Consider the following 18,023-nt stretch of genomic DNA (forward strand, 5'->3'; position numbering starts at 1 on the left):
CCCTGAGATGACCGTGATGTGCTCTGGGCCTCTGAGCCTCTCTCTTCCTGAGATTCAGAGGCCTGAGTCTCGCTTTGTGGTTTCATCTGGAGATCTTCCTGAACCCGAAAGGCTGTGGCCTCTGGCTCTCTTTGAACTCTAGGGGACTCCTGCTCCCTCAGTTTCTGGGGCTTCTGGGTCTGAAGATCTCTTGGGTCAAGAGACTTTGATTTTCCTAGTAATCTTCCTGGGGGCAGGAGACATTCAGTCCTACTCTGTCCCTCTAGGGCTGAGCAACCATTATCTTCAATCCTCCCTAGAGCCTCAGCCCTTTCCAGCCTCAGCTCCTTTCGGGGAAGGAACTGCGCCTCACCTGAGGGACCACAATCTTTTGTCTCACACCCCTGGAGTTCCTGGCATGGATGAACGTGACAGCAGCCAACTTTGTAGGAGCCACACATTTTGGGCACTTTCCCTTGTGACAGAGAAGACCCCCGTTTATCCTGCTTCTTTGGGGATCTCTTCACATCTTGGGGACCTTTTGCTGTCGGTGGAGATTTCTGGACAGGAACAGCCCTTGTCTCCTTCAGCACATCACGGGCCTGAGGGGTTTTCCTGGGGGTTTGAGTTGCTTCTGCCCTCCGCAAGCTCTGAGACCCCAAGCCTTGTGAAGCTGGCAACTTGGAGTCCACCTCAGGGAGAGTTCCCTGAGGCCGTGAAGATTTGGGGGCCTTCCTTTCCTTCTCCAGCACCTGAGAAGTTTCTGGTTCCTTTGGTTCCTGGGGATAAACAATATTTTGGCGCACACGTTTCTTCGACTTCTGGGCCTCTGTCTGTAGCACTCTCTGGAGTTGGGCTGCTGGGGGCATTTCTGTTTCCTGGGGCTGAGGAGAGACCGACAAATTCCCATGTTGTGTGTCTTGCTGGGCCAGCTCCAAGGCCCACCACAGAAGAGGAGGTGTTTCTGGACTGCTACGTTTCTGATGCTGAGGAACCCTTGGGTTCCCTTCTGGCCCTGACTGCGGCTGTGTGCCATCATTCCCTATGTCTGTTTGGGTGGCCTGTGACCTCCTTGGTTCTTTTAGGATTTGGGGGCTCTGGGAGGCTATTTGTCCCTGCCGCCCATAAGAACCATCCTTCTCTCTCTGGATCTGGGTCTGAAAGGGACATGGCCTCCTCAGCTCGAATGACTTTGCCTTCAGTCCTAGGATCCTCCACAGGAGAGGTGGAGATTCCAGGCTTCTGTGTTCCTCAGGCTGAAGAACCATTTCTGGCATTCTCTGGGCCCGAGACATTTCTGGAAACTTATTTTTGTCAGGCTGAAGGGCCTGTGGAGCCCCCAATCTTTGAGAAACCGTCCCTGGGTCCTCTGATGGCTCCAGCTCTCTTTGTTGTTGTGCTTCCTGGCTCTCAGAAGCTGTTGTCTTCTTCAGTGGGGTTCCCTGGTCTTGGTGTGCTTCCAGCTCCCCTGTTTCTTGACCTGGAAAGGTCTCCCTCTCCCTTAGAACTGGGAGCTCAGCCCTCTGAGCTGGCAATGCTCCATTTTCTGGCTGGGCCTGAGAGGCCTCAGCTTCCCTCAGTTCCTGAGGAGTACGAGTATCTGGAACTTTCCATCCCTGTGGCCTATGAGCTTCTGGTCCCACCGGTGGCCTTCTCTGTGACAGAACCATCAGTGACTTCTTCAGCTTGTGCTCTTCTGATTTCCTCATCTCAAAAGATTTTGACTTCAGTTCCAGAGCCCCCCACAGAAGAGGAGGAGACTCTGGTTTCTGGCCTCTCTGGGGCTGAGGACCACACATCTCCTTTTGTGGCACAGTCTCTGGAGTCTGTGCATCTTCCAGACTCTTCTTGTCACAGGGCTGTGATTCTCCTGAATGTCTAGGGCATCCCAGCTCCCTCTTGGAAATTTCCTCACTCTGAAGTATTTGTTGACTTCTCTGTGGAGATTTTTCAGCTAGACGGGTTTCCCCCTCCCTAATTTCTTGAGACATTTCTTGTCTCTGTCCTTGGGTGAGAACATCTGATTGTCCCACCAAGGCTTCCTTCATCTTCTGACGATAAAGGATGCTCGGCTTTGGAGCATTTGGTCGCGTCCCTGGACTCAGAAAGACATCTTTTTTCCTCATCTCAAACGATTTTGCCTTCTGCCACATAATTCTCCACAGAAGAGGTGGAGATTCTGGACTTCTGCACTCTGAGGACTGAGGAACCTGTGTCTGCCTTTGTGGAATTATGGCACCCTTTGCTCCCTCAGATGAAAAGTCCTGTGTTTCGTTCACATTTTGAGGCCTAGTAACCCTCACCCCTTTCTGGACCATCCCATGCTCTTGAAAGGCCTCCTGAGAAAATTCCTGGTGGCTCTGTGGTTCCTTCTTTGCTTTCTTCGCCTCAGAGTCCTCTGGTTCCTGGCAATCTTGAGCCTGAACAGCTCCTGCACCCATTTGTGGGTGCAGGGGCTGGGTGCCAGTGACGTGCAGCTCCCTCAGTTCCTGGGGTTGAAAAGCCCACGACCTCCTCAGCTCAAGAGACTTTGACTTCCTCCACAGATTCCTGCAGTGAGGAGGGGTTTCAGGATAGGAAAGTTCTGGTCCTTGCTGGCCTTGTGGGGTTTCCAAGCCCTCCGTCTTCTCCTCAGCTTGGGTCAGCTCCTGTTCCTGCTGCAGGCAACCATGGGACCTTCCTTGAGGTCCTCCTGGGATATGAAGGCCTTCCAGCTGCCTCACACCCTGTAACTTTGCCATCTCCTCAGATTCAAGACTCAATGGCTCTGGGACCTGAATGAGTGCGTCATGGCTTTCTGGGAGCTTTTGACGCTGCGGACCCACCCTCAAATCATGGCTCCTCAGATCTTCCTTCTCTGCCTGTGAAGTTCCCTCAACTTCCCATTCCTGGGGCTGAAGAGCTTGAGGATATCCACATTTCTGAGGTCGACATACCTCCCGCTGAATCTGTGGTGACCCCCATGGCCTTGCCCTGGATAAAAGCTGAGGCTCAAGAGATTTTGATTTCTTGCGGAGAAACCTCTGGAGTTGGGAGAGCTCTGGAAACCTCAGGTCCTGTTGGCACGGAATCTTGCCATGTCTCGTGTCTGGATCCAGGGACTCCTTGTGGACATCTTTGTGGGTCTGAAGGGCCACCCATGGTGGAGTAGTCTCTGACTCTCTCCATTCTGGGGGTTCAGGGAACTGTGTGCCCTGGGTATGAAAGGCTATTTGACTCGTCTCACTGTGTGGGACTTCTGGTTTCCTGGACACAAGGGGCTCCCGCTGAGGTTCCAGATCTGAAGTTTCCCTCGTTTCGTTTTCTTGAAGGGCTTCTGTTTCCCTCTGTGGAATATACTGGAGGTCACCATGAGTTTGGGCATCTACAGCTTCCATCTCCCTACCCTGTGCTCCTGGGAGGTGGGGCATCTCCAGTCCTCCATGTGGTGTTTGCTGAGGGATTTCCGCATCCTGGCTCGAATCCTGGCTCAACAGGAACTCCAGAGACCCCAAGGATTTTGATTTCCTCAGCAGCGCAACCTGTGGCTCTAAGGTATCAGGACTCAACTCCTGGAGCAGAAGGCCTTGCTCAGCCTGAATCTCTTTGTCCTGAGGGAGGTTCCGGTTGCCTCCAGGAGCTACGGAGCCCTGTGGGGCCTCTGAATCCTGAAATCCTTTTTGCTTCTCGTGTTGAGAAGTCTCCGGTTTCCTCCACAAAGGCTCGCTTTCTCTCTCAGGTATCTCATCTGCAGTAAGTGCTTCTTCAGATGGGGACGGTTCCTGGGCGAGGCGCAACTCCCGCTCCGTCTGCAGAGGTCCCTAGAAATCAAATCAAAGTTAAAGACTCAATGAAGTCCCATAAAACAAGATGTGAGCACCTTCTCCTTCTGGAAACGAATATTGAGGAATCTCCATTTCTGGATCTGTTATCTCTCTGGCAGGGACAGGCAGCGTAGGGGCCCTGCAGGTCTACAAAACCCATAATCCATAAACTGGCTTATAAGTATAAAACCAAATTTACTAGAATAATAGCTAGAATAGAGATGGACTTGTAACCATTCAAGCAACAAACATGCTAAGGTGTCATGTGCAAAACAAAGCCTGGAGATACTGTAAACATGGAGTGGATAAATGGACAACTCTATCTTAACAAGTTACATGTGCAATAAACGTTGTACATACTTTATAATTTCCTTAAACTTCAAGAGTCAATCAAAATCTGTCAGTACTTTTAAAGATATTCTTTGAACATTGTCCAATCTTCACTAAATTTCTGGTTAGAATCTCCTCTTATTCTCCCAGTCATCCTTGCAAGTTCTGAATACAGTCATACCTCGGGTTACAAACGCTTCAGGTTTTGGTTTTTTGGGTTATGGACCCGCCAAAACCTGGAAGTACCGGAACGGGTTACTTCTGGGTTTTGGCAGTCGCGCATGCGCAGAAGTGCTAAATCGCACTTTGTGCATGCACAGAAGCGCTGAATCACAACTTGTGTGTGCGCAGACGCAGCATTGTGGGTTGCGAATGTGCCTCCCGCACAGATCACAATCGCAACCCAAGCGTCCACTGTATTCTATCATCTTCGCTTGTCAATCAGTTTTTGTGGGGATTACATCACCTTTCCAGTTTTTTGCTATTAAAATCCTCGCCACTGTGGTTGCGTACATGAAAAGGGTTCTGTGGGGTTTTTTGTACATCAATAAAAAAGCCCCAAATGTTGCACCCTCTCCCCATAGGGGAGTTGCTCCACCCCCTTGCTTGTTTTGGATGACCTTATCTGAAACTTTTGTACACGGAATTCTAAATCTGTGTACAGCTGACTTCTGGGGCTGCTGGAAGTTACAGCCCAGTAACTCCTGATGGGTCCCATGCACCTGAGGTTGAAATATTAATAATAATAATAATTTATTATTTATACCCCACCCATCTGGCTGGGTTTCCCCAGCCACTCTGGGTGGCTTCCAACAAAACACTAAAATACAACAATCTATTAAACATTAAAAGCTTCCCTAAACAGGGCTGCCTTCAGATGTCTTCTAAAAGTTTGGTAGTTATTTTTCTCTTTGACATCTGGTGGGAGGGCGTTCCACAGGGCGGGTGCCACCACTGAGAAGGCCCTCTGCCTGGTTCCCTGTAACTTGGCTTCTCGCAGGGAGGGAACCACCAGAAGGCCCTTGGAGCTGGACCTCAGTGTCTGGGCAGAACGATGGAGGTGGAGACGCTCCTTCAGGTCTACTGGACTGAGGCAGTTTAGGGCTTTAAAGGTCAGCACCAACACTTTGGATTGTGCTCGGAAACGTCCTGGGAGCCAATGTAGGACTTTCAATACTGGTGTTATATGGTCTCGGCGGCCGCCCCCAGTCACCAGTCTAGCTGCCACATTTTGGATTAGTTGCAGTTTCCGGGACACCTTCAAAGGTAGAGCGCATGGCAGTAGTCCAAGCAGGAGATAACCAGAGCATGCACCACTCTGGCCAGACAGTCTGCGGGCAGGTGGGGTCTCATCCTGCGTACCAGATGGAGCTGACTGCAGCACTTCCATCTTCCCACACCATGCCACTGCCCCATGCCTTGGGCCCCGCTTCGTAAGTGGGTGGGCGAGCTTCCAAACTTACCCGTTGGCGGAGGGAGCGCTGCTGCTCCTGGAGAGAGGCGGGCTGCAAATCCCGGACCAGAGACGTCAGGGGTGATTCCTGCAGTCGGGCGAGGAGTTTCTCAAAGAGGGCAGGGCAAGCGGCTCCCTCCTAGGGGTGAGACGGCAAGTGGTGAGCCTGAGCGACCGAGTCACGTACTGCTGTGGGCTTGTGGGGTCAGTATGGATGATCTCCTGGCTCCCTTCCCATTCCTGGGGTCCTGCACCCAGTGAGGGTTAGAATCCAGTGGAGGATTGTGTTGCTCTTATGTAAGACAAGGGCCTCAGCTGGCCACCTAAGTGTTACTCCTTAACTTCAAGAAAACAAAAGAGATTATTGTGGACTTTAGGAAATATAAATCAAATAGTCACCCACTCATTATTGAGGGGAAGTGTGTGGAACAGGTCTTGGTGTTTCGATTTCTGGGAATGGAGTTGAGAGATGATCTAACAGCAAAGACCTGATGAAGAGAGCACAGCAGAGGTTATATTTTCTGAGAATCCTCTGGAAAAACAATCTCTCAAAGGACCTGTTGATGGCATTTTACCATTGTACTGCTTAGAGTGTATTAACTTATGGTCTGTGTGTGTGGTTTGGGAGCTACACAGTCAGGGAAAAAACAACGCTGTCCAGGGTTGTGAAGACTGCGGAGAGAATAATTGGGTGCCCTCTTCCCACCTTGGATCAAATCTGCGCTTCCAGGTTCCATAAGAAAGCTGAAGAGATAGCGCAGGATAGTGCGCACCCCAGAAATGATCTCTTTCAGCTTCTGCCTTCTGGAAGAAGGTCCAGGGTTATCAAGACTAGGACTAGCCGCTTGAGAAACAGCTTCTATCCAAATGCAATTTTGGTTTTAAACGCAGTGTAAGGAGTCTCTATGGGAGTATATTGTATTTAATTATGGGGTATCAGAGTTTTTAGGGAGCTAACCAGGCTGGGATAGCAGGCTTGTTGGTTTTTGAATGTCTTATGTAGATTTTTTTCAATTTCGTCATTCTGTATGGGACAATGACAATAAAGATTATTGTATCGTATCAAATTGTAAGTGTTCTCACCACAATCCCAAAAGAACGAGCTAACTTGCAAGAACTGCAGCTAAGTAATGTGGGAACTGAAGGGGAGCAGCTGTGTGCCCCTGGTGGTGCAGCAATGAAACTGCTAGCGCGTTTGCAAAGCTAAGCAGGGTCCAGTATGGTGTCAGATTGGATGGGAGACCATGTGGTGTGATTCCTGCATTGCAAGGGGTTGGACTAGATGACCCTCAGGTACCCTTTCATACTCTGTGAATTGCTTCTCTGCATCAAAACCCAGGTTGTAAACGTGTGCAAAATAAACCATATTTCTTAAAGGCTGTAGTCTCTGCTGTGCCTCCTTCCAAAGGATATTAGACGAAAATTTGAAGCTATAATATGTGAGGATAAATAATTAAGGATAAATTAAGAGGTATGAATTTGCTGAACCATTTTTTTTAAATGGAATACAAAAAAGGGAGGTGTGAGGAAGTCAGGAAAATAAGTTAATGAATGGTGAGAAATTAAAAAGAGGGACTTTTTCTTTTTCTTTTTTCTTTTTTCTTTTTCTCTTTATGTTAAATTTAAATTATTGTATTTTTGTGTTTTTGTATTTCTCTTGTGTTTTTTTGTTTTTTGTATTTCTCTTGTTTTTTTGTTTATTGTCTTGTAACTTTCTTTTTGTTAAAAACTTAATAAAATATCATTTAAAAAACAAAACAAAAACAAAGGAGCACAGACTCTGGTTAAGGGCCAAGGCCCCTGGAATTTTGCCCCCCCTTGGCAGAGATGAGGGTGGCCTGCAATGCTGTGTGACGTTGGATCTCTGTTTCCTAGCAGAAAAGTAACCAAACAATTAAACCCTTGTGTTGCAAACAATATATCAGTAATATCCGAGGGAACACGATGACCAAGTACAACAATACGATGTCAATATAAACTCTTTATATAATCTATACAGAACATTGCCCAGTATGAAATATATGAAATGCACTCTCTGCAAAACCAAATAAACAGAAATCTTTTAAATCTCTGAAAGTCACAAAATATGCACTCTTGATGGATTCTCTAGAAAACATAGAACCGAATGAAAGTCTTATAAGTCTCTGAAAGTCTTTGTAGACTATGCAAATCTCTGAGAGAAGCAATGGGTCAGATTCTTATCTGATGAAAACAATCCGTAAAGCTTTGTTTTATGACGTCCAACGCTGCCGAAGTATTCCGCAAACAGAAGTAGAGAATCCATCAAGAGTGCATATTTTGTGACTTTCAGAGATTTAAAAGATTTCTGTTTATTTGGTTTTGCAGAGAGTGCATTTCATATATTTCCTAGCGGAAAAGGCCTGAGAGCAAAGGAGGTGTTACTATTTCACACCTCCCACGCTGCATATGAGATTGGTGTAAATCACATGCCTGTCTGGGAAGAGTGTGAGAACGGAAGACAGTCTCATCTCTTCCGCTGTATGTAGTATTGTACTGTATTTTTGCTTTTACTTGTTTCTGTTTCTTCTCTTGGAGCTGGAGAGAGAGGATGCCATGATTCCTTTGTCTGTACATAAAAAGGTAAAGGGACCCCTGACCATTAGGTCCAGTCGTGGACGACTCCGGCGTTGCGGTGCTCATCTCGCTTTACTGGTCGAGGAAGCCGGCGTACAGCTTCTGGGTCATGTGGCCAGCATGACTAAGCCGCTTCTGGAGAACCAGAGCAGCGCACGGAAACGCCGTTTACCTTCCCACAGGAGCAGTACCTATTTATCTACTTGCACTTTGACGTGCTTTTGAACTGCTAGGTTGGCAGGAACTGGGACCGAGGAACGGGACCTCACCCCGTCGCAGGGATTCGAACCACCAAGCTTCTGATCGGCAAGTAGTGTGTAAATAAATACGTAGATTAGCTCTACAATGTCTCTGCTCCTTGCTGTGTTATGCTAGAAGATTAGTGTGCACATGTTTTTTAATATATGTCGCTGAAGCGCACTGGAGAAGAAGAGGAATGCCTTTTTCAGAGCTGCGCTTACCAGAGGACACTCAGAGTTTGGGGGCTGCAGGGACACCCCAGGGAGTTTTCCAACAGGAGGAGGAAGAAGTAGGCAAAACTTCATGTGGGGACAGAAGGGGAGAAGTTATGCTGGCTGGCTGGAAGAGGCTGTGACAGAAACACACAGGGATGCTGCTTAGGATACAGCTGAATCTGTTGCTGCAATGATGGAGAACTCTCCATGAAATTCAGATGTACTGTATCTCAAGGGGGATGTTGCAGGGAAGAGGGAACAAGCTTGTTTTCTCCTGCTCTGGGGGGTAGGACTCGAACCCATGGCCTCAAGTTTCAAGAAAGGAGATTCCAATTAAACATCAGGAAGAACTTTCTGACAGATATTAATAGACAGGATTGCAAGTTGTTTTTATATGCAATGACAGCAGCAAGAATATTATTGGCACAAAAATGGAAGCCAGAAGAACTGCCGACGAAAGAAGAACGGAGGATGAAGTTGATGGGCTATGCAGAATTAGATAAATTAACAGGAAGGATTCCAAACCTGCGGGACCAGAGATTCTTAGAAGACTGGAGTAAATCTATGAACTATTTGGAAAGTAACAGTGATGAACAGATCACGCTTGTAGGACTGCAAGAAGTTCCGTAAGCTGGATTATTTAAAATATTACATGAAAGACTATGAAAAGAATTATTAGTTAAGGATAATTAAATGTAATAGGAAATTACGAAATGCAGAATAAGAGATAAAGAATGGAAAATCATCAGAATATTGTATAAGATGTGAAGATATGTTGTATGATTGTTGGAACTGATATGTTATAAAATCAATAAAAATGTACAGTGGTGCCTCGCAAGACGAAATTAATCCGTTCCGTGAGGCTCTTCGTATAGCGGTTTTTTCGTCTTTGACAGCTTAGCGGATTAGCGCTATTATTGACAGTTTAGCGGATTAGCGCTATTAGCGGTTTAGCGGCTTTTAGCAATCAGCTGTTAAGCGGCTTATCAGCGGATCAGCTAATAAGCGGATTAGCGGCTTAGGAAAAGGGGGGAAAGGGGGGGGGAACCGCAGGAACTCGCAAGACATTTTCGTCTTGCGAAGCAAGCCCATAGGGAAATTCGTTTTGCGAAGCACCTCCAAAACAGAAAACCCTTTCGTCTAGCGGGTTTTCTGTCTTGCGAGGCGTTCGTCTTGCGGGGCACCACTATATATATATATATATATATATATATATATATATATATATATAGTAAGAACTTTCTGACTGCAGGAGCAGTCCGGCAGGGATAGGTTGTGGACTTTCCTCCTTCCTTGGAGGTTTTTAAGCAGAGGTTGTATGGCCATCTGTCATGGATGTTTTCGCTGAGATTCCTGCATTGTAGGAGGTTGGTCTAGATGACCCTTCCAACTCTATACAGTTCTATGGTTTATTGTTCCTTTCATGCGCCCTGAATCTTTTGGAGCCCTTGGAGTGAGGCGACTGGCTCTGCTCCCCCTTCCCACCCTCCATGCCTCGCTTACCCTGTCACTCGGGATCCCGGACAGACTCTCCAGGGTGCGGCTGAGCTCCTCCTGCTGCTCCCGCTGCAGATCCACCAGCACTGCGACGGCACCGTCCTGCCACGTCCCCTCTGCTCCGCTGGCTCTTCCCGGCTCCTTCAGCATCTGGGCGATGGCCTCGCACAAGGCAGGCGACGGGTCATCTCTGCCTCGCTCTGTGGGGCAAGACAGGCAAAAGGCGACATATTACAGGGAGAGGAAGGGAGCCGAGTTCGCTTAGGGCTCTGTAGTTGGGAAATCTTGGTATGCCTAATAATAATAATAATAATAATAATAATAATAATAATAATAATAGCCACTCTGGGCAGCTTCCAACAAAACACTAAAATACAATAAACTATTAAACATTAAAAGCTTCCCTAAACAGGGCTGCCTTTAGATGTCTTCTAAAAGTTTGGTAGTTATTTTTCTCTTTGACATCTGGTGGGAGGGCGTTCCACAGGGCGGGCACCACCACCGAGAAGGCCCTCTGCCTGGTTTCCTGTAACTTGGCTTCTCACGGCAAGGGAACCGCCAGACGGCCCTCGGCGCTGGACCTCAGTGTCCAAACGTTGGTTCACGCAGGAGTGAGGCATTGTGGGAGAGATAAAATTGTGGCCTTCTGGGGAATGGGTGTTTAGTCTCATGTATGGAAGTGAGAGCTGGACCATAAAGAATGCTGATCGCTGAATAATTGATGCTTTTGAATTTTGGTGCTGGAGGAGACTCTTGAGAGTCCCATGGACTGCAAGAAGATCAAACCTCTCCATTCTGAAGGAACTCAACCCTGAGTGTTCACTGGAAGGACAGATCCTGAAGCTGAGGCTCCAAGACTTTGGCTACCTCATGAGAAGAGAAGACTCCCTGGAAAAGACCCTGATGTTGGGAAAGATGGAGGGCACAAGGAGAAGGGGACGACAGAGGATGAGATGGTGGGACAGTGTTCTCAAAGCTGCCAGCATGAGTTTGACCAAACTGCGGGAGGCAGTGGAAGACAGGAGGGCCTGGCATGCTCTGGTCCAGGGGGTCACGAAGAGGCAGACACGACTAAATGACTAAACGACAACAGGTCTCATTATACAACCATTGGTAAATTGGTAATTAACCTAAAGAAATGATTGGTCCCTAACCTGTCCTCCACATGGGTTTTCAAGGATAAAGGATTTGGGAATTCAGATGCAAAGGGCAGAACATCTTGCCCTGGAACTTCGCCTGGGGGCGTTTGACCAGTGAATGGACTTTTGACTACTCGCTGTGTTCTGAACTATTGTTGCTGTGTGAGTATGGCTTTAGCTATTTATATTTTAAGGTAAAGGTAAAGGAACCCCTGACCATTAGGTTCAGTCATGGCCGACTCTGGGGTTGTGGTGCTCATCTCGCTTTATTGGCCGAGGGAGCCGGTGTACAGCTTCCGGGTCGTGTGGCCAGCATGACTAAGCCGCTTCTGGCGAACCAGAGCAGTGCACGGAAACGCCGTTTACCTTCCCGCCAGAGTGGTACCTATTTATCTACTTGCACTTTGAGGTGCTTTTGAACTGCTAGGTTGGCAGGAGCAGGGACTGAGCAATGGGAGCTCACCCCGTCGCGGGGATTCGAACCGCTGACCTTCTGATCGGCAAGCCCAAGGCTCTGTGGTTTAACCCACAGTGCCACCCACGTCCCAGATAGTTATATTTTACAATGTTTTTATTTTTTGTTTGTAACCTTCTAAGAAACGTGCAATGTTTTGAGCGGCTTGTTCAATAAACTTGGAAAAGGGCTTTTTGTCTTTTGTACTCTGTGCCTTTGCTCGGGGAAGCTAAACTGGTTCCTTACCGTTTGGAGACCTACCTGTTTAATTTCTGTCTGCGTCACGGTAAATGACTCAGGGCTGGGCAAACCTAGTAAATATCGAAGGGGGGTTTTCCTTCTTGAACCCCATTCGAGGGTCGTCCGGGAAAGGAGGTTGTGGCAGCTTTACCGTCTGGCTTGTGATTTGCAACAACTAGCGATCTCTCCTCCTTCCTGGCCAAGTCCTGCCGGTGTCTAGGAGGACTGGTCGGGGGGGGGGGGTCTGGATAGTCCCACTTACTACAGGCTCCAACGGGCGAAGGAAGCGAGAGGCAAAAGTGCCAAGGGAAAGTCAGAGCTGGTGTGACGTGGGAGTTTGTGTGCCAGACCAGCAGCTGGGAGAGACCAGGTTTCAAATCCATGCTCCCCCAACCAGCTGGTAGTTAGATGGACAAAAGCCACAGTTGAGTGTGTCTGAGAGCTAGAAGCTGATAGGAGGCTGCCGGCTGAAGCCTCTGCAGGACAGACATGCTTGATTTCTACTTGAATCTAAGGCTGTGGCCGTGGGAGAACTTTTTGGTGTGGTTGTGTGTGTGTGTGTGTGTGTGTGTGCGTGCGTGTGCGTGTGTGCGTGTGTTTTATTAAATTTTCTGTTTTACAATTCAAAGCACCATATTTTTCACTCCATAAGACGCACCTGACCATAAGACGCACCTAGTTTTTAGAGGAGGAAAGGGGGATAGCCCCGTTTTTTTAAGGATCAGCTCAAAGTTGCTCAGCTTCTTTTGCAAAGGGAAAAAGTCCCCTTTTCTGAGGATCAGCTCAAAGTTGTGCAGCATCTTTTGCAAAGGGGAAAAGGCCCTTTTTTGAGGATCAGCTCAAAGTTGTTGAGCTTACTTTGCAAAGAGCAAAAATCCTGTTTTTATGGGGTTCAACTCACAGTTCTGCAGCTTCTTTAGAAAAGGAAAGGCAGCCGTTTCTACAGTTTCCAGACAGATAATCTAACCAGCCAGTCCCATGTTGCTGGGGAAACAAACGGCCTCTGTCTGCAGAACATTCAACAATGGAGGCCGGGGCAAGAGCCAGCATTCAACCGCACATTCACTCCATAAACCACGCAGACATTTCCCCTTACTTTTTAGGAGGAAAAAAGTGCATCTTATGGAGCAAAAAATACGGTACTCCTTTTTACATCCTTAAGATATCAATGACTCCCCTTCTTCTCTTTCCATGGTTCATTTTACATATCTTAAATCCCTGCATATTTTACAAAAACTATACCATTCATCATTCCATTATCGCATCCATCAAAACTTATTTACACTGTTGAAGTTATCTTAATGCTCATTTAATCTTAAAAAGACCAAGGCCTTTTTATTAGGAATCAAGACAACAGAAATTAAGAAGAAGGTTAGACCACCATTCATGTATGCCACAACTGCAGCCAGGATTCTAATTGCGAGAAATTGGAAAAGCAAAACCATCCCTTCGAGCGAGACAGGGAGGTGAGTCACTGGGGGATCAGGACCAGCCGTTACCCCGTCAGAGATAAAAGGCTGCCGGACCCCGCCCCAGGTTGCGGGAGCAACATTGCTGTATGCAGGATCCTGCCTGAGATCCTGTGCCTGACCTAGCCCGGTTTCCTGCCTTGGGCCTGTTGGACTGACTCCTCGTGGAATCCATGGATTCGGGACCGGACCTGGACTGCATGACTCGGGTTAACCCCCAGGCCCAGCAGAATGTGTAAATAAATCCATATATCCTAAAGACACCACAGTCTCCACTGTCCCTCCTTCTGAGGAAAGCAAACCTGGGTAAGCGCTTGGAAACGCTGAAATTTCTTGCTCTCTCTCACTCCTTCCATTGCTGTACCTGCTCCCAAGGAGGTCGGCTGCTTTCTGCCACAGCCTCTTTCCTGGGCACCCTCTGGCTCAGCAAGAGCCAACAAGATCTGGATCAGGCAGGATCTGTCCCTCTGTTGCTGCAGCAGCAGGCGGTCCAGCAGTACCTGCTATGGGGAGAGAAGGAGAGACACACATGGCCTCCGTGGCCCCACATCTACAGTTCTATTGTTCTGCAAATGCGCTACCTGAGCCCGGGTGGCGAAAGCAAGGGGAGGAGGTTTCCATACTGGGGGCCACATTCAGCCAGGTCCAAAGGCCCTGACCTTGGATACGTAAAACAGCCGTGAATTTGAAGCAAGTTTCTTATTTTATGTGCCTTTTCCCATCTCGCCTTAATTCTGGCAGCGTTATTCAAACAGGGCAACCAGCCTCCTTTTAAAAACAACCCCCTTCTTTTGTGGGAATGTTCAGGGAGGCAGGAGAGGATATGTTGTTTAATAATATCCATCCTAACTTGCACTAGCAAGTTCCTTTACTTAGTGGAGTTTACATTCCCCTTTTAAACGCACAGCGGTTAGCTTGTAATCCCCTTTTCTTGTAATCCCCTTTTCTCCCCCTTAAAAAGAATAGACACGACATAATCTTCTGCAAAGTATATATAAAAGAAGTTTACTCACACATTCAGTTCACAGATGGATCCCTGAAGGCAGACTTAGTTACAGAGTATATACATGTGCAATCTATCCCATATGGGAATAGTCCCTTTGTGAATCTCTAGCTAAAAAGCTGCTAGTCCTATGATGGTAAAGGTAAAGGGACCCCTGACCATTAGGTGCAGTCGTGGCCGACTCTGGGGTTGCGGCGCTCATCTCGCTTTATTGGCCAAGGGAGCCGGCGTACAGCTTCCGGGTCATGTGGCCAGCATGGCAAACCAGAGCAGCGCACAGAAACACCGTTTACCTTCCTGCCGGAGCGGTACCTATTTATCTACTTGCACTTTGACGTGTTTTCGAACTGCTAGGTTGGCAGGAGCAGGGACCGAGCAATGGGAGCTCACCCCGTTGTGGGGATTTGAACCGCCGACCTTCTGATCGGCAAGTCCAATGCTCTGTGGTTTAACCCACAGCGCCACCCGTGTCCCTAGTCCTATGATGGCGAGGAAGTCAAAAGAGATTGTGCAGCGTGCCTTGTCCTTTTGTGTTACCTGGGCAGGTAAGGTCACGCAACCTCTAGTCACATGCAAAGGAAGTATGTCCCAGCTCAGGAGGAAACAGGAAGTTTTCTACTGACTGGAGCAAACATTTCCCTGCATGTCCACTCTAGGAAAACAAGGAATGTTGTACTTGACTGCTATCTATGCGTCACATCCCACATCTTTGCCAAAGGGGTTTGCAAAAAGTAAAGCCCAACTTTATTGCTGGGCTGTGAAAAATGTGCAGCTTAAAAGCTCCTGCCATCCCAGTCTACCGGGAGGAGTGTGCCTGCCACCTCTCTGAAGGATACACTGTTCTTCAACCTGTTGGATCACTGCTTTGGTCATGAATGGTGCGTTTGACCAATCCCTGGGCAGTTTCCTAACAGAATGTCCTCCCCGGAAAGGGGTGTGCCCATTTTCTCTCTGTATGAGTAACAGCTCTGGGCTTGCCTCGCTCCATTTGCAGGCACGCACAGATCAGGGACTCATGAGGAAGCAGAGAAGGGGCTCTTCTAATGGCAGGAACCTGACAGCCACACTTGGGCCCTTTGTCCGCTGTTACATGTTCCCCTTCGCCTCTAGTTGGCGAGAACCAATATCCCATTTGGCTGATCATCCTGGTTTTACCGCCATCAATCTTCCCGGCACAGGTTTGGCCTCCTGCCATGCTGACGCCGGTCCACTCCCTGCGGCAAGCCGCAGCCGAGCCAACTCCAGGTGCCGGGCTCCGGGTTCGATGGGCTGCGAGTCCCAAAACCTGCAAAAGGAAGCATCGCGCGGAGTCAGCTGTAAATAGAAGCTGCCTGTCATGATCTGAATTAGCATCTAAGCTGCTTGCCTTAGCTGTGATTCCTGCATTGTAGTGGGGCTGGGTCCCTTCCAAGTCTAGAAGTCTATTATTATTATTATTATTATTATTATTATTATTATTATTATTTTATTTATTTACTGCTTACCTACCAAATCAGCTTTTTAAGTGGTTCGCAACTATAAAAACGATCCGTAATTAAAATACACAACACCATTGAGACGTTCTCCCTGTCCCAAGCAATGGCTTGCTTGCATAGGCCACCCTGCACCCTTCCGGGGAGACCTGGGGAGACCCACCAAGGCCACCCGCCCCCCACCCACGGGCTTGTTGGGAAACTGTGTATGTGCAGCTACTCACACAGAGTCAATTAAGGTTTGGCAGACAGCCAGAAGGCAATCTGAAGGAGTAAGTCTGCCTGGTGATAACAGAGACATGGAGACAGCTCCCTGATTGGTCAAGCTCTCTCAAGGGAGTGATAATTAATGGCCCACTAACTGGTAGTTCGTGAGTTCAGGAGTTCTGTGTGTCACTGTAGGAGTTGTGAGTCATACAGAGCTAGCAAAAGATCCGTGTTCTTTTCCTGTAAATAGTCCACTGTATATAATAAACACCTAACTACAAGTTCCTGGCTCCTGCTTCGTCTATCCTGTCTGCAGCCAAGTCGCCAATTGCTTCCGTGGATTCTGCGTTTACTCTGCTAGGCCTGGCTAAGGTCCTGCAACTAGACAGAAAGTTGCAAAACACCAAAAAGGTTTTGCCAATAGGGCTCACCTTTCTCCCAAGAACAGCTCTATCGCAAGCAGAGCAGCTGGGAACGACGCCTCCTGGTGGACGAGCTCCGTCTGTGCATGCAGATGTAACAGTTGGCGCAAGGTTTCTGGGTTGCTGCAGAGAGAGGGGGGCAGCATAAGGGATCCATTAGCTCAGTGTTGCCTGCACTGACTGGCAGCGGCTCTCCTACAGAGACCAAAAATACACTAAAATGTCATACATTAAAAACTTCCCTGAACAGGGCTGCCTTCAGATGTCTTCTGAATGTCAGGTAGTTGTTTATCGCTTTGACATCTGATGGGAGGGCGTTCCACAGGGTGGGCGCCACCACCGAGAAGGCCCTCTGCCTGGTTCCCTGTAGCTTTGCTTTTCGCAATGAGGAAACTGCCAGAAGGCCCGCAGAGCTGGACCTGAGTGTCCGGGCAGAACGATTGGGGTGGAGATGCTCCTTCAGGTATACTGGGCCTTTAAGGCCGTTTAGGGCTTGAAAGGTCAGCACCAACACTTAAATTGCACTCAGAAACGTACTGGGAGCCAATGTAGGTCTTTCAGGACTGGTGTTATGTGGTCTCGGCGGCCGCTCTCAGTCACTAGTCTAGCTGCTGTGTTCTGGATTAGTTGTAGTTTCCGGGTCACCTTCCAAGGTAGCTCCACGTAGAGCGCATTGCAGTAGTCCAAGCAGGAGATAACCAGAGCATGCACCACTCTGGCGAGACAGTCTGCCAGCAGTCCTGCGTCCCAGATGGAGCTGGCAGACAGCTGCCCTGGACACAGAATTGACCTGCGCCTCCATGGACAGATGTGAGTCCAAAATGACTCCCAGGCTGTGCACCTGGTCCTTCAGGGGCACAGTTGCCCCATTCAGGACCAGGGAGTCCTCCACACCTGCCCGTCTCCTGTCCCCCCCAAAAGAGTACTTCTGTCTTGTCAGGATTCAACCTCAATCCATTAGCTGCCATCCATCCTCCAACCGCCTCCAGGCACTCACTCTCCAAGTTTTCATGGGGGGCCTTTCCCAGCCCAAACGGGAGATGCCATTTGGGATCGAACCTGCGACCTTCTGCATGGGCTGCTGGCGCTCTGCCACTGAGCTATGGGCCTCCACTTAATGGGAAGGCAAGTCAGGGCCTTGATCCATCTCGCTCTGTATTCTCTATATCGACTGGAAGGCTCAGTACAGTTGTCCCTGAAATAGAAGCCTGGGACGTCTCTTTCTCTCTAGTTCCATGCCTTGAGGAGATGTTTTGCATGCATCTAGGCTGCATCAACAGGGACGCAGGTGGCGCTGTGGGTTAAACCACAGAGCCCAGTGCTTGCCGATCAGAATCCCCGCTAGTTTGAATCCCCGTGATGGGGTGAGCTCCCGTTGCTCATTCCCTGCTCCTGCCAATCTAGCAGTTCGAAAGCACATCAAAGTGCAAGTAGATAAATAGGTACCACTCCGGCGGGAAGGTAAACGGCGTTTCCGTGTGCTGCCCTGGTTCACCAGAAGTGGC

The 18,023-nt window shown here is 48.6% G+C and overlaps 2 protein-coding genes across 2 annotated transcripts in view; one reads left to right on the plus strand and one right to left on the minus strand.

The window, feature by feature from the left end:
* Window positions 1-18,023, plus strand: part of KCP (kielin cysteine rich BMP regulator) — a 190,074-nt gene that overhangs the window by 137,024 nt on the left and 35,027 nt on the right. The window lies entirely within an intron of this gene.
* On the minus strand, window positions 215-16,635 carry LOC307224863 (uncharacterized protein; the record flags this gene model as incomplete). Its single annotated transcript, XM_079992033.1, has 6 exons — window positions 16,528-16,635; window positions 15,573-15,702; window positions 10,119-10,312; window positions 5,576-5,704; window positions 423-3,779; window positions 215-226 (listed from the first exon to the last, which is right to left on the minus strand). The coding sequence occupies exons 2-6, from the start codon at window positions 15,610-15,612 to the stop codon at window positions 215-217; spliced, it is 3,732 nt and encodes a 1,243-aa protein (XP_079848159.1). The 5' UTR covers window positions 15,613-15,702; window positions 16,528-16,635.

Source organism: Podarcis cretensis, assembly GCF_951804945.1.
Source record: "Podarcis cretensis genome assembly, chromosome: 10".
Lineage (NCBI taxonomy): Eukaryota > Metazoa > Chordata > Lepidosauria > Squamata > Lacertidae > Podarcis > Podarcis cretensis.